Source organism: Tursiops truncatus, chromosome 21, assembly GCF_011762595.2.
Source record: "Tursiops truncatus isolate mTurTru1 chromosome 21, mTurTru1.mat.Y, whole genome shotgun sequence".
Taxonomy (NCBI): domain Eukaryota; kingdom Metazoa; phylum Chordata; class Mammalia; order Artiodactyla; family Delphinidae; genus Tursiops; species Tursiops truncatus.
This window is the reverse complement of record NC_047054.1, coordinates 267,915-284,577: the sequence shown is the minus strand read 5'-3', so window position 1 is coordinate 284,577 and position 16,663 is coordinate 267,915. Positions and strand designations below refer to the sequence as shown.

The 16,663-nt window shown below is 40.2% G+C and overlaps 1 protein-coding gene across 2 annotated transcripts in view; it reads left to right on the top strand.

The window, feature by feature from the left end:
* The window catches only part of TENM3 (teneurin transmembrane protein 3), a 319,503-nt gene that overhangs the window by 213,846 nt on the left and 88,994 nt on the right, over nucleotides 1-16,663 (top strand). For both annotated transcript variants that reach the window (XM_073798728.1, XM_073798729.1), the window contains one exon: nucleotides 1,197-1,382. In XM_073798728.1, coding sequence (XP_073654829.1) covers nucleotides 1,197-1,382 — 186 coding nt within the window. The remainder of the gene's footprint in view (nucleotides 1-1,196; nucleotides 1,383-16,663) is intronic.

Here is a 16,663-nt window from a genome sequence, read left to right as displayed (position 1 = left end):
GAGAAACGTTTTATTTGGTCAATGAATGGGGACATGTGATCGTGTGACTACATAAACAGTGATTATTTCTTAATTTTAAAATTCAGCTGTAGTCGTTTTCTGTCTGTCAGAAACGATCTCAGGTTTTTACTGTTGAAAGAAAACCAAAACTAAACAGTACTCTTCCAATCTTAAGAAAAAAGCTCATTTTATTTAACTTTATATGTGAAGAGTGAAAAATAAAATAACCCTCAAAGTTCTGTCTGTCTCTCTCAATTGGTTCTAGTCAAAAAAAGCTTCTAAGAAAGTTTTTTAAGAAAAAAATTATTTCAGATGCCTGAATTCTATTTTAACAACCTAACTTGTTGTTACCGTTCTTAAAGTCCTTTGGTCACTTGTGCCCTTTTCAGTAATTCTAGTAATTGAAAATCCTTGCTTTGCAAATGCCAGAGCCGGCAGTTCTATATATTATTAAACCGGCTTTCTACTATGGTTTTGCTTAGCAACTTTTATCTGTCAACTGTACAAATATACTTAATAGGAAAAACAACAGCTTCTTTTATTTAACCAGCACGTCTCTGTGTCAGGAGCAAGCTAAAGTGCATACTAAAGTAGATTCTTTTTTTTTTTTTTACGCTTTTTTTTATAAAAGATTCTTTTCAGTGGAAGTTTCTGAATATTTAAAAAATTTAAGCCATAGGATTAAAAATAATCCCTTTTCAGTTTTTGCTCTATGGGTGAAACCTAACTCCTGTTAGATACCTGACATACACAGACACTTAAATATTTCGTAAATTTTATATCAATTTGATGTATGTGTGCCTGTGTTCCTGGCTGTCGAAAGATACTCCTGGAAACAGGTATGTGTGCGTACATAGTTTCCTCTCCTTATGAATCATTTGTTCTGTTTTGTTAGTAGCGTGTGTGTGTGTAAGCACATATATAATACAGAAAATTGTTTATAACTACCATGTGCATTTTACGCCCAATCGTGGCAGCATATAAAATGGAACAAAGAAAGCAAACTACGTCTGTCGCTCCTAGCCCTCGATGCTGCCATCTCCTTAGTAGATAAATGCTTTCGTACGTATGCTCAGCGACTTTGTTCTTCACCTTGTTGACGCGCGGAGTTTGAGACGAAGCGCTTCTCCCTCGCTCCCCGTCTCACTCGCCGCTGCTCTCCTCTCCTGCCCGGCTTCCTCTCTTTCTCCCCCCAGAGATCTGTTCCGCGGACTGCGGCTCGCACGGCGTCTGCATGGGGGGCGCCTGCCGCTGTGAAGAAGGCTGGACGGGCCCAGCGTGCAGTCAGAGAGCCTGCCACCCGCGCTGCGCCGAGCACGGCACCTGCAGGGACGGCAAGTGTGAATGCAGCCAGGGCTGGAACGGCGAGCACTGCACCATCGGTAGGCCGGCCGCGCCCCGCCCCGCCCCGCCCCCAGAGCGCCCCGCCCCGCCCCGCCCCGCGGGCCTGCTGCTCACCTCGGGAAAGCTCCTCCCCCCCCCACCCGTTAGCTTTTCCTGTCCTGTGTTCAGAAGGAGTGGCCGCTAAGGAAGGGTCTCAGGTCCCAACGGCAGCCCAGTTCTTTTTAGAGCCGCTGTCTCAAGTATCGAGTGTAAGAATGTTCTGTGCATGGTGCTGGGGGACGGCCGCCGAGACTGACTCGCATAAGGCTGATTTCGCCGTGTAACGGCAGTATTCTTTACTTGAAGAAAGAGACTCCCAGTATGTAGCCTTTGGGGCTCCTGTAGATTCCAGAATCACACGTCTTAGCACCTGTCCATCTATTTGCGTCTCTGAAAGGAGGCTGGAGTCTTTATGACTTTATCCTGTAGCACCATGAGGAAGAAAGCAGAATAAAATACACCCATCTAGCTTTTCCACAACAGTTTTATATGCTTAACACTTCTTAAAATACGGTGATGTTCTAGCACGTCTGTTGGTTAAATAAGACAAACAGGTGTTTAAGATCAAACTCTTAGTATATAAATGGTATTTCGCCTGGATACAGAAGCACCCGGAACATACATACTAGTTCCATATTTTCAAGGTCTTCAGTGCCTTTGCTTTCACCGTTTGAGTCACTGAAATGAAAACGTCTATTTAAAGAAAATACAACAAAAGTAAGTAATACAGTGCTACCTCACTTCAGTGAAAATGTACAATATTAATTAGAAATGGCACAGTCCTACAAAAATCTCATAATTTGAGGAATGGTTTTTCTCCACATTTATGTCTGTAGGGTAAGATTGGACAGAGCTGTTGGTGGCGTCTTGATGTAGTGAAGGATTTCTTCTTCCAAGGCATCTCTAAGTTTATGTACTTCACTTTAAAAAAAAAAACGCATTGGTTAGCCAAGATTTTTTTTCACAGGAAAATTGAAATCACTTACATTTTATAAGCTGTCACAAATGGCATCTCTGCAGAATTTCCAGGAAGGCTCTTTTCAAATCATCTGTTTCAGGGGTCCCACTATCACCCCCCCCCCACCCTCACCGACATGTGGTGATCCGCTGGAAGGGCCCTCTCGGCACAGTTGTGCTCAGGGCTATAGACGTTTCCAGAAAGGGGAAAGACTCATCAGGTGGTGTCTGCAGGAATCCACATCCAGGTTTTCCAGGCTCCTTGTCTCCCACCAGGAGAGGTCACAAGAACCATGCCCCTTTCTCCAGCAGGGAAATGCAGCAACATATGTGCAGTGTTTCCGCCCGTTTGAGGTTGAGAGTTAAAAGGGTTTTATTGGGGCTGCTCAGCGAGGTAGCCTGTGTCAGCCACAGCCGTGAAAATTCCAGGCTCTCCAAAGAAGAGCAGATGTTCAGTGCTGCAGGTGCGCAAAATAACCTCATCAGTGTAGGGAACTCCACCTTTCCAGATGCTGGCCAAGGGCCAGCCCTGCAGACGTCTGAAGATCAGGCCTTTATGTTAACTCTTACCTGCGAATCATACCTACGGTGTCACCTGTTGAAGGTGAGCTACTGCCAGCAACTGGGGAGCTTGTAATCCTACTGGGGTAAACTGCAAAGTGCTCATCCCCAGCAGCTGGCCCGGATGTGGCTTCCCCTCCTCTGCTCTTTAAGGGAGGCTCCGCAGGGCAGTGCAGTGACTGCCTGTTGTTCACGTGAGCCGCACTTGGGAGCTGCTACGGTAAGGCGGAAAATGGTTGACGGTCACGATTTGCGTATTTTCTGTGGACATGCAGAGGGCAATGTAATATCCCTGTGACCAAACAGCATCATGCTGCAATCCCAGAGTGCACGCACACGAGAGGCGGGGCAGGAACAACATACCTCTAAACATACACCATCGTTGCTCATGACCCCAGCACCCCCCTCATCCTAAGTGAACTGATTCTAGCTAGAGGGAAAATGTTATATATTTGACTATTTGTAGCCTGGGAAGTACAACCCACACTTGTATATATAGCTTGGAAAATGAGGTGTACTATAAAGTTATCCACGAGCAGATTTAACTTGCCAACCAGCAGTCACCAAACAAATCATTCTCTGGGTGTCCTCATTGACCTTGGTCATATTACATGGTTAATTTCCCATGGAGGAGCTGTTCTCGAACAACTTTCCAGTTGTCTAGGAACAAACGGGATTTTTGCTAGGCGCAGGTCCTTTTGTTACAATTTAACGTGTCTTGCTGTGGTTGTTAATAATTCCGTTTTCTATTGTTTCGTTTTATTTTGTTGCTTTTATACTCTGTATGAGTAACAGCGTGGAAGTAAGGGACCTGTGTCATTTAAAAATAAATCTTTGAAGTGAACCGTTTAAAAGATGTAGAGAACCTTTAAATCATTGTTTTGCTCTTTTGTACTCTCAGAAGTAGTTATTCCAAGTTTTTGCATACGAAGATCCAGTTGCCTTTCCCTGTCTACTTCCTACCTGTGTGTATGTCCACAGTGAAGTCTCAGGGGTCCTTTAAAAGGAGGCCTTTGTGAGCCACTGATTAAACAGCGCAGGAAACTACAGTATATTTTCTCGTTCAGGAGAGTTCCTGTTCTGTTCATTTAGTCTCAATTTCAACAGTTAGGCATCTGGCTGGAAGGAGCTTTCACTTTATGAAAGGACGCTCGTAAATCAGCAAGATTTTTTGTCCCTTCTCCATGTTATGTGCCGTCTCATTGAATACAAACAGGGAGGTTAATTGGAAGAGAGATGGAGGAGAAATTAAACAGTTAGAAGCAAACAGAAGTTCCCAATAGAAAGCAAAGAATATTCTTCATTAGTCATCTTACTGTCTTCATAAAGTTTTCATGCTTTCATAAAACCATAGGCATTTTGAGAGTAAAATAGGTTATGAGTTTAGAGTATTCACTGAGCACCCAACTACCTGAAGGGATTCCATCCTGATATTTTTATGAGCGTGTTTGTACTTTCCTCTCCTTATGAATCATGTATTCAGCGAATTCGGCATATTCGTCCTCAGGTTTGTTGTCCCAAGTCCTTCTTTTTTCTTGAGTTAGACTTTGACTAGTGATGTATACAGATAAAAATGAAACAAAGGGAAATCCACTTGTAGCAATACTATGATTAAAATGACTATTTCTCCCTTCCTCCCCAAAACCCACTTAGGATTGTTGGGCCCTTTCATTAATAAAGAGAAGTTACATGGTTGAACCGCGTGGAATAAGCACCAGCGATGATTACTGACGTGGTTTAGTACTGACCGCGCCGGCGTAGGTGCTCAAGCAGCACAATGTCATCCTTTGTGAGCGAACGTGCGTAATCGGCCAAATGATTATCATACTCATTCTCCTCTCTGTGTTTTTCATAAGATCGGACACACGTAAGAACATTTAGAGGATCCAGAAGCTAGTTTAAAAATACTAAATATAAGTAAGTGGTTTCTAAATAATAGTTGACATAATTAGAATGTTATTGTGGCATTTCTGTATGGAAAAGCTTAAAGTTCTGTACTGTGAGAGCTGTGGTGGTTCAAGGTCCGATCTCTGAACTGGGAGATACTTGGCCTGATTCAGTAAGCTCACCATTTGTAATGTATTTAACTGGAACCGGAATCTGTAAACAGGCAAAGGCAACTCAGTTGGTTTGGCTCTCTCTTTTCTTCTTGCTTAGGAAGAGAGGGGCCAGTTATCTGATTGGCCTGTGCTTGGAATTAATGGGGCACAGAAGCAACATAAATATCACGCCAGCCTCTACTGAGCACATGTTTGGAGGCAGAATCCGTAAAAGTGCAACGCTAACTAAATATCCTGGGCAATGATAAATCCTAAGTACCAAATTTTGAGTAGTAGTAACCTGTACCTTCTCCAGGAAATACTCTTTTTAGCAATTGCTGGAGAAAAGTTGCCCCTACAAGCATCTATTTGTATTGGAGAGCAGGGGAGGCCGTAGATGAGAGTGTGACCCAAAGGGTGGGGAAGGGGGAGATTGGATAACAGCTGCTTGTTATCTACGCGGGGGTTGTTACAAAGGTGAGGAAGGCTCAGATCTCTGTGGATGGCGAATCCCCTTCTGGAGGCTGATCTGCATTTCCCATTGCCCCACAGACACAAATGGAGAAACTGGGCTTACATTGTTTAAAAGTTGCTTAGGTTGGAAACATATTTAAATGGTGGAACAAGATCCCAAAGGAATTTTCGAGTCTCCGTTCCAATAAGTATTAGCGCGATAGCATAATTATGTAGGTGTGAATTGGGAGGCGTTGTTTTTTGGGTTTTTTTCCTTTCTGTTAGTTAGAGGAATGTTTTAGGAGAGGAGTGTTTTTTCACTTTCTTGCATCCGCAGAGTATCTCAGGTTTAAGAGCTTTTGGTGTTTGAATCTTTGCTACATCATTTACTTGGTGTATGACCCTGTGCGAATCATTTAACCTCTCTGAATATGTTTTCTCATAGATAAATATTATGTACCTCAGAGTTGTTAGGATCAAATGAAATGCTAGGATGTAAATCACTTATTAAAGTGCCTAGCAGTGTTCACTAGAGTTTTTATTTTGTTGTTGAGTATAAGTGAGTCAAACTGTAACCCAGACAACGTTTTGGGTGCTGAAATTTTTTTTTTTTTTTTTTTAAACGGTAAAACAAAATGGCTATCCAAGGAATTTGCTTTAAGGAGTTAATGTAATTTCCATTTCATTGTTATAAAGTGTGACCTAGTCTCACACTGACTATGGCTTAACAAGAGGTTAATATGTTTGGGATGGCGGTTTTAAAAACCACAGTGATGAAAGACAGGTGGAGTCTATTGTGATATTTTTCTTCTAGTTATGTCTCAAACACAGAGTCGTTTATTGAGCTACATTGATTTTCCTATACTTTCAGGTAATTCAAATGGAAATTTGGCCTAGGGGAAATCCTTATTCCTTTAAGCTACAAAAGACTGGCTGTTTGTTTTAATTCTAATTCTTTAGCACATTGGGAAACAAGATCATTAATAATCACGAAGACATGCTTTGTTTGTTCAGACAAAAGTTCCACGTATAGTACTCAGCACACCTCTAATAAAAACCACCACGGTTGCTCTGGGCTTAGGGGTGCTGGAGATGAGAAATTGAAAATGAAATACACACCGCTGGGGAAGGCATCAGTTAAACAGTATGGGCGTAAAAAAGAGATCAGAACTGTACCAGTGTGGATATGGCTTAGACCTGGTATTCTAATTCTTATCTCAGGATAATGGTGAAAGAATAGTATTTTAGTGGTTAAATTAAAAAAATAGGTGGCATTTTTGAAAAAAAACGACCTCTCTGATAATATACTTCAGAGATTACAAGATCAATACTCGTGACTTTTGTCATGTTCTCAAACTGGGAATCATATTCATAATAATATAGAATAAGGAGGTTCTAAAACTATCTTCTTCCGTTTTAAACTTTATGACTCCCCTCTTAACAGGTGCTTACACCCACAAATGATGGCTGTAGGAGGCATTTGGCTTCACACCTGTCAGCGTCGTGTACTGACAGCAGTTAAGAAAGAGGCCTCTGGTGCCACCTGTCTGGGTCGCTGATGGCGCCGTTGACATATTTACTGTGAAACGGGTGAAGCTTAAGCATCAGGGCCCCTCACTTGCACAGGGCCCTTCTAGGATCTTACAAGGCGACCATGGATTTCTATGGTCATATGTTGCAAATCATTTAGGACCTTTGTCTCTTTCCACTCCCAACTCCTCTCCCTCACACTTTCCCTTGTGTAGGATGGCATTGGAGTGGCTGTAGGCACTTTGAGGATTCAGCTAAGGAGAATTTCACCTGGGGATGCATTTAGTTTCCATTTAATTGGATATATTTGTGAGGTGTGGAATCATTGCCATCTGTGATTGTTTCATGCTAGCCGTCTGGAGATGTTTCTGCCACCCACTGACTCATCTAGTGAACATCAGAGTACAGGGTCAGAAATGATAGGAAGATGTGAATTTGTACTACGGAGCCCCACACCAGAGGAAAATAGGTAGTGGAGCGGAAATAAGGCTTGAAACGTATGGAAACTGAAGCCTGTCTCTGGAAAATTCTTCCTGTCGTCAGATATGTTGTAAAATGCCCAATCCAAATGGGAGTTTTCTCTCGTCAGCAATATATTCGATGATGGAACTTATACAGTTATCAATGTGCCCTAATTTTCTCTTTTGATGATTATTTCTTTTTGAGGAATTTATCAGAATTCTTGTATCTTTAAGGCATGAACCTAGAGCAGTACTGCAAAATTGAGCTCATCAGTGTGTGAAGTCACATGCATCCCAGTGTACCACAGAATCATATGAACAGACCAGGAAAAGCTTCAGGGCTTACGTGACATGAAATACTGATATTGATGCAGATGTTATCAAACTCATGATATTCTAGGATGCCATCACAACAAAGTGGCTAATGAATGTCACCAATTCACAGAGTTTTTTTAATTAATTAATTTTAATTTTTTGTTTATTTTTTTATTTTTTATTTTTTTGTTTTAATTTTTTTAACATCTTTTCACAGAGTATTTAAGCCTAGTTTATTACACCATAAAGTCTTCCCAAATTTGGCAGTAATGCCCCAAATTTGCATAACATTACTAATAACAAATTTTGAAGCCAAATGAAACTTTCTAGATTATCAATAATGAAAACCATATTAAACAATCACATTGAAAAAAGACTGAATTATCTGTCTAGTCTCTCTATACAAAATAGTATAAAACCATTGTCTTATAAGGAGGCAAAGTAAATGTAGCCCAAAAATTATAGAAAAAAAGTGTTTGTTAGAGACATGTCAGGCACTTAATAATAAAAAGTGTTCTGCAGTTTTTTTCTGATGTTTGTGGTGTTTATCAGCTTAAAAACTATAATTTATTGTGATTTCTTGTCATTCTAAATAATGACTCAATTTGTACCTAATTTCATATTTATAATTTGGGGTTCTTTTTCTTAAAGAGAGCCCCCCAATTTGTATCATTTCAGACCCCACAGAAGCTGGATCTACCTGTGTTCCAAACTCTATTACTTGACAGCTGTGTGATTTGGGGAAAATCACTTAAACTCTCAGTGCCTCAGTTTGCCCATCTCCAAAGTGGGAATGAAAATAGTACCTACCTCCTAGAGTTGATGAGAGGGTTGATGACCTAAAACATGTAGAAGGGCACTTGGAACACTGTCTGGCACAAAGCAAACATATAGGGATGCTACTCATTGTTACCGTTGCTAGAGTATATGGACTGAAATTAATAAAAAAGTTTACTGTGGCTGGCTCTTCCCTACTGAGTCTTATCCTAATGCAGCGGAATTAGCCAGCAGGAAAACAGGAGTGCATGCTGGTTCCAAGAACAGCTTCTCCCCTCCACTTCCCGACACACTAAGTCCACACTACTGTGGACAGAGATGCCTCGTGATCTGTCATACAGGGTGGAAGGTGGGTCATCAGAACGCAGTAGGCATAGAGTTGAGTGGGAGGAAATTCCCCTTAGCTGACTTGGTTGGCCATGAAAATCCAGACAGGCAAAAAATGCTCCCATGAAGTGTGCAAAAAAGGAGAACTTCTTAAGATCCTTCCTGCTCAGCAGTCCCAGTGATTGTAAGTAATTTCACGTGACCGAGAGGCTAGCGATTCCTAAGAGAACTGTGGAAGACCCCCTTCAGAGCTCATTGAGAATCACCCATGTCCTGAAAACCAGGCTGATTTTTAGATGTCGATTTCTTCCTTTGAGATTACATTTGCATCCATTTGGGCTTCTCGATATTATTTTTTTCATTTGAGTCTGATTTATTCAGTTAACAGTTTTATATACAGTGCTTTCTCCTCTGTAATCCCCTCAGAATTGGTTTTTTTTTTTTTTTTAACGAGGTCGCTTAATCTCCTCTCTCCTGAAAATGCAAAACTAGTTTCTCTGGCCTTTCTGAATGATGGAGGCCCTATTTTGTTAGGTTGTCAGCCCTCTACAGAGTTTCAGGATTTTTTAAACTATCACAGATAGTGTTTATTTCACTAGTCAATGTCACCATGTTCCATTTAGTTTCATTTTTATGAAGAAGTGTTTGGATAATGAGAGCTGTGTTGGGACTTCCCTGGTGGTGCAGTGGTTAAAAATCCACCTGCTAATGCAGAGGACACGGGTTCGAGCCCTGGTCCAGGAACATCCCACAGGCCGTGGAACAACCAAGCCCATGCACCACAACTACTGAGCCTGAGCTCAGGCTGCGCTTGTGTTCGTTTGTTTTTCTTTACATGTACCAATTTCAGCATCAAAGGACATGAAGCCGGTGGGTTCCATTAGCTGCAGCCCAGCATTGCCAACAATGGCAGATCTGTACTTAAAGCGAAAGTAGTCATTTCATTCAGTGTTCAGTAACCTTTGAGAGAGAGAGGACTCAACCAACAAAAAACAAATCCACTGGCCTAAATTTGAAACTTTAGTAAGTTTGACTGTTTCCATCATATATTAAGCCATAATACAGTATGTCCAAGTGTTTTTGTTTTTTATAAATTATTTATTTATTTTTGGCCGTGTTGGGTCTTCATTGCTGTGTGCGGGCTTCTCATTGCAGTGGCTTGCTGTGGAGCACAGACTCGAGGCGTGCAGGCTTCAGTAGTTGTGACACATGGGCTCAGTAGTTGTGGCTTGCGGGCTCTAGAGCGCAGGCTCAGTAGTTGTGGCGCATGGGCTTAGTTGCTCCGCGGCATGTGGGATCTTCCTGGACCAGGGATCGAAACCGTGTCCCCCGCATTGACAGGCGGATTCTTATCCACTGCGCCACTAGGGAAGTCCCTGTCCAAGTTTTTGAATCACTCTGAATCTCTGCTAACTTTGACAAGCCATATCCTCTAAAGCTGCAGAGTGGTTATTAGTTTTGACTCGTCTTTCTGGGAGGTGCCTTGCAACCTTAACTTTGCAGCATCCCTTCATCCCTTAATTTGTGCCTGCACAAGTCCCATCGTGTCCCAAGAGCCTCATTAGAATTACATTCTCAAATCAAACAAATCCTGGGGAAAGTTTGAATTAGAATCTTCACAGAACTTTTGCACCTTATTTACTGTGTGACCGTCAGTAAAATCCATAGTCCCCAGAGCTGTCCTGATAAATGTGTTTCATTGTGTTGACGATTTATTTCCCTAGGCGTCAGTTTCTTTACCCTAAGAATGGGAGTAAATGTACCTAACCACCTTCAGCTATTGACATCAGGTATTTGAGTGCCACTGTTGTCTGTCTGGTTCTTCATGCTGTGATTTATCCTTACTAAAGAGAGAGGCAGCAGCCTGAAGCCGAGACTCTGTTCTCACATGGCAGGAGTGCTACTGAGAGGTAAATTTCAGTGACAGTCGCATTGTTTTGGGAAATGTTACACGTGTTGTATACTTTAGAAAAGGGACATTTTTTAAGGACTCCCAGAAGTCAATTCTGCATGTAGGTAATTGTTTTGTGGATGAGTATGTCTCGATTTAACCTAGATCTTTCCATTTAGGTGATATACACATAGCCTATGAGGATGAGAGTTTTGAGGTCTTTAGAAGAAATACGCTTGACGTACTTCACGGTCATGTGATAAAGGATCCTATCCTGCGGTGGTTATTTGTGAACAAATTTTCCCTCCAGTCTACTTCCTGTGGTGTAACTTGGGTCCCAAGAGCTACTATAAATTAACCTTATTCCTACTCAGCTGACGGTGAGGCCTACTGGCTTTAGAGACAATGTGTTCAGAAAAAAAAAAAGAAAATGGAGGGTTAAATCTACTGTCATTTTTCTCCAATGCGAGCAGTATAAGAAAATATTGATTATTTGTATTGTTTTATGATCATTTAGGCGTCATTGAAATATACCTGATTTCTTTAGGCTTGATAAATCTGATTCCTTCCTTTCTTACTATCTTGTGTTTATTTCCCACCATGAATTTAGTGGTTTTCTAGCTAGTTTTTTTAAGTCTCTCAAAATAAGTTACTGTGTAAGTGCTCTGTGTCTTAGGGAAACAATTTATAAATTATAATTATTATCCAAAAGAAATTTTTGAATCTGTTCCTTTGAATTAAAATGTTATATTCCATAGTTTAAAAAGTTTATGAAGAGATAGGATATCAGAATAAAAGCCAGTTATGTGTCAAATTTATATCGTATTGTTTTATTAAAAGCCTGCCATTGTGTTCCTTTACTAATATACTAGAGTATCTTTTTCAATTTGGAACACCTCATTGATTTGCATCTTTTAAAAATCATCTAAGACCTTAATTTCCACCAAATCTAGTGTAGAGGGGGTTTGAAAGCTCAATTGGCTGGTTATATTGTGTAATTTAACCAGAAATAAAGGTGAAAGATGCTCCTTTTAAATCTTGCCAAGTTCATCAGAACCCTTTTATTGAGAAGTTTAGGTCCAAGGCGTTTGGGAGTGAAACCAGGTGCAAAATAATATGTCATCAGCTATTTCACAGGATTAGTGAGGAAGAGAAGGACCACGACTAGGGCCAGATTATAAATAAGCCACGTTCTTCCCCAAACTCAAGCCAGGTAACCGTAGCCCCAGCCGGCTGGTGAAGTGTTCATGTAGATTTTAAGTCATGTTCACCATCTGCAGAGATCCGTATTACCCTAAGGGAGTAAATAAAGAATCAGAGCTTTGCATTTAGTTTCATGTAAGCGCGGAAGAATTAAGCCTACAATTTCAAGGAATGTGATTATTCCTTCCCGCAATGGTACCTTAGTATTCTTCAGTGGCAGAATTTCTCTGTGTCATTTCTCGAATGTGACAAGTTGAAAATAGCCTCTTTTCATCGCAAACCATTCCTTTTCCACCTACCTGTTTTTAAAATACAAGTTACGGTGTTGGTCCGTACCAAAGCCATGGCCTATATTATTTTCACAGATTACGGTGTGACTAGAGCCGATTTTTTTCTGTTACTCTTCTCCATGATGGGTTCATTGACCCTCTCTTCTTCGAGTGCCTCTTTAGTGAAGCTGGAAAACGGCTGCCTCTAATATGGCCATGATTTCTGGGGTTTAACAGACATGTGCCTTGGATACATTAAGGACCAGTCAAAGGAGGTCCATAAATATGAATACTTTGCCAGCTGCCTTTCCATTAAACCCTGTTGGTTGAATGAAATTAGTAAATAATTACGTTGGTGGGGAATCTGGTAGATCCAAATGGAATATCATGTCTTCCTTTAACAGCAGAGCTTAGTTTTTTCCTATACACCAAATTAGTTTCTAGGGCAATCTCCATTGCAAATGGACTGATTTGCATTAAACTATGCCTCCTTGTTCTGATTTGTCAACACCTCTTTTTTTTAAAAAAGTCTTTAACATTAAGCATGGGTGGGTAAGACCATCTGTTTCTGGAGCTTGCCCGCAGCTCCATCACTTAACACATGAGACAGGTTACAGCTGTTTAATTGTTATGGTGCTGAAGGATGATCATTCTATCCAAAATTAACATTTATATATGTATGCACAGAAAGCTTGTGGTTAAGCATAAGTGGTCTAATTGTGAATTAATGGTGTTAGGTATTCATCAGTTAGACCCGACATGAACAGTGAAGTGTAAAATAATGCTTTTCACAGACAATTCAACTCTTGGGTTTTAAGATGAGTCCCCAGTAGTGATTATTATGCGTGTGAGAAACCCACTCCCAATACATTGGTGTATGCAAAGGGAAAAGATCACCATATAACTCATAAAAAGCAAAGAGAAAACCATCTATGTGGCTACTGCACAAACCCTAACTCTTTCCTGCCCCCAAAAGCACTATCCTCTGGTCTGTGACCAGTGTAGGTACAAGCCCCAGAGTAAAGACCTAGGTGGGCGATTATGGTTGCACGTACCAGCAAGGCACCCACAAGCTACCGGGAACATCTTTCTCAGCCAAGTGAGGGTGGGTTTCCCCTGTATGTAGAAATGGTGACACAGACTCACATCATTGTACTGCAAAGGCTATAGCAATTTATATTCTGTTAGGTCTGCTCAATACATTCCATAATGAAAAACAGAATGAAAACTTTTCAGCAAAACTGCAGGATAAGGATCGTGATATGCATGTAAAATAAGATATTTAAATGTCTTAGTTCCCAAGTAGTTACTGTAAAAGTGACTTGTATTTCCGAATTTATGAGCAGATTATACGAAGATTTACATAGCCCTTTAAAAATATTAATTTACGTCGCTCGAATCAAATCACTAATGAGGGAACGCGAAATATATAAGGACAAGTTGTGATGTGCTCTTTATTCTAAAAAGCGGAATCACATTTTGATTAGGAACTTTGCATCTGTACCAGCACAGGGTTTATGCGAGACAGAGAATAAGGAAACTTCTCGACACAAAAATGGAGTTGTCTCCACTTTGGGATCTAGCCCGTTCATATGAACGGGTCCCGTCAAAGGGAGTATATCTTAAGCAGGTGGAGCATAGGGGGCCCATCCTGGCGTCGCTGGGGCAGAGTGGACCCCATGGCTTATGAAAACAGATCACTGGCAGCCCGGAGATGCTTTGCTTAAAGTCAGATTTCTTTCTTTCTTCATAGTCTCGTAAAAGATACCAGTGACTTCATGATTTTGTCCTTTTTAAACTGTCTTTATTAAAAAGATTAATTCATAGTACCTGTTATTTAAGGGTTTACTATGTGCTAAGGCACAATGCAAAGTTCTCTGCATATATTATCTTACTTAATTTTCACAACAGCCTTATCAAGTGGAAGCTATTAAAATCTCGATTGACAGAACTCAGGCTCAGAGAGGTTCTATAACTTTTCCGTGGATGCACAGCTAGTAACAGACCCAGAACCCAAATCCACATGAACCGTTCCCAAGCCCCTCCTCTTAAGCACTAGACTATGCTGCCTCCTAAATTACTGTTTAATTGTTTTAGCATGTATGTATATAGTAGAATAGGTGAAAATTAAATTTTGTTCTGTGATAAAGATAATATCTACATACCTGTCACATTCGACTGAATTGTCTTAGAAACAGATGCAGTAATAACCATGTCAGTGATATATCAATAATAAAATGTCACTTTTTTATTCAGGAGAATTTGAATTATAGCTGATAACAGGATCCATAGCTTGCCAAAATAACAATAACAATTGCAGCAACAAAAAAAACAGTTCAGAGAAAATCAGTTTGTACCGTAGAAGATTTAAGAAAGTTGCAAACTACTTATTGAAAACTTCACACTTTTTTTTTCACACTTCTTTTTAAAAGTTAAATTTATTTCCAGTTTCTTAGTAGATTGAATACTGTGTATAGACACTGACCACTGAAAAGCACTCATACAAAGTGAGTAGATGACCTGTGTAACCAGTATCGGCTCATGAAAAAAGTCTCAGAAAAGTTTAATACCCAGGATACAAGTGGTAAACATCTATGCACACTCTCTCACACCTGCAAATAAAGAAAAAACACTCTCTCTGTAAACCACCTTTGAAAAGAGCTATTTACCTACAGTTTTTTCCAAATAAATTACAGTTTTGTCTTCAGTAAGTTAAACAGATTGTTCAACTTTGTTCACTATTTTTCCTGGTAAAGTTTTTAAAAATTGACAACGGAAAGACCTAGTATATTTTACATACTTATTCACGCCTTATTCTATAAGTTTTCTTAAATACTAAATGTTATGACTAGACAAAAGTAATGATGGTAGACAAGAAATTACACTCTTTGATATTGACCAAATAGATCGTTTTCATGGTTTCCTGCCACAAGACTTGCTAGCACTACACAGACACCACTTTGGTAATTGCAGTCACCAAGTTCACTGTACCAGAATGTTAAAGTCCAAATATTTGTTTAGTGTAACATATATTTGTGTCTGATTTTCATTTATTAATGTGAAGAACTGTCTCTGATAGCTTAGTTCCCAAATCAGGGTGCTAAAATATACGTGATTTTTTTTTTAATTTAGGAAATCATAAGGTAATGTGGTTTTGCTCACGTCATTCACTGAACTCAAGCGAGTAAAAATCTGAAGGAGACATGTGCCACTCCATGTTTATGTTATGGTCCAGTAAATGAAATTACGCCACGTGCAAAGACTACCGCAAAAATCGTGCATGACACGCCAAACGACAGTCATCTCCTTCGTAGACTGCGTGCGCGCCAGCATCAGCGAGCCTGCTGTCTGCATTCTGCCTGCTACGCTGTTACTTCTGTTATGTAGATGTCATCTACAGTAAGGCATGAAATGCTAAACTGAGAGAAAACACCAAGCGTAATTCTCCCAGTTGCCTGTACAAAGTTCCGCAGCTTATCCTGGCACTGTCTCAGCAGTGCTGACTTGAAAAAGTGTGGTTTATCTCAAAGCACCTTTTCCATAGAATCCAGATTTTTCTTCTGGGAAGACTTAAATGAGGAAAAGTATTATTTCCCTCTTTTGGAATGTCTTGGCATAAATAGTGTTCCAAACTGAAGTATGGGATTTTGCTTGGGTAGGTGCATGCTAGAAGCAGTGTATTGTACAGATAATTTTTTCACCAAATTTCCAATCTAGTAAAATAATAAAATGTGCAAACTTTCAAAAACAATTTGTTTGAAGCAGGTTTTCAAAAATGTGCTGCCAGTTTTAGGGGAACAAAAGCTCTTTCAAACGCATGTGCCCACGCGTGTGCTCGCACATACGCACGCGCACACACACATACGCACACACATACACCGTTTTTCTTTACTGGCACAACCTAGTTGTTAAAACTCACTTGCTAGTTGTTATATTTCAAATTAATTGACCCCCCTAAATAGGATAAAATATTTGCAGTGTTTTATCTAATCTTAGAATGAGAATTCTGTGGTGAGAGAGGACATATTTTTAAGGGGCCTGAGTAAATTGTTTTACAGGGTTTGAAATTATGTCGGTGTCATAATCCTTTATGACAGGGTAGTCAGTAATAAAACAGTACAGTGCATATCAGTTAAGGAACATCAAATCAATGGGTATGTGGCTCGCACACTGATTTAAACAGTTGCTGATCGGAATAAATGGATCTAATATGTACTTATTTGCAGACCGTAGCTTTTCTGTCATCCTACAGAAATTGGTACATGAATAATCTAAGAAAGATACCTACTTATAACTTTAATGAGATACTAACGTGAATCATTTTTAAGTCTGTATGATAAAGTATTACGAAACACACAATGCTAAATAAAAACTTGTCCTCGACTCAGAACTCTGCAGTGTTCACCGTGGTGAAGGATATGTCTGTATTTTATTATGGACTCATCTGATTGAATTATCCTCTTTTGGAGATGGGCCCCTGAGATCTTCGTGCAGTAA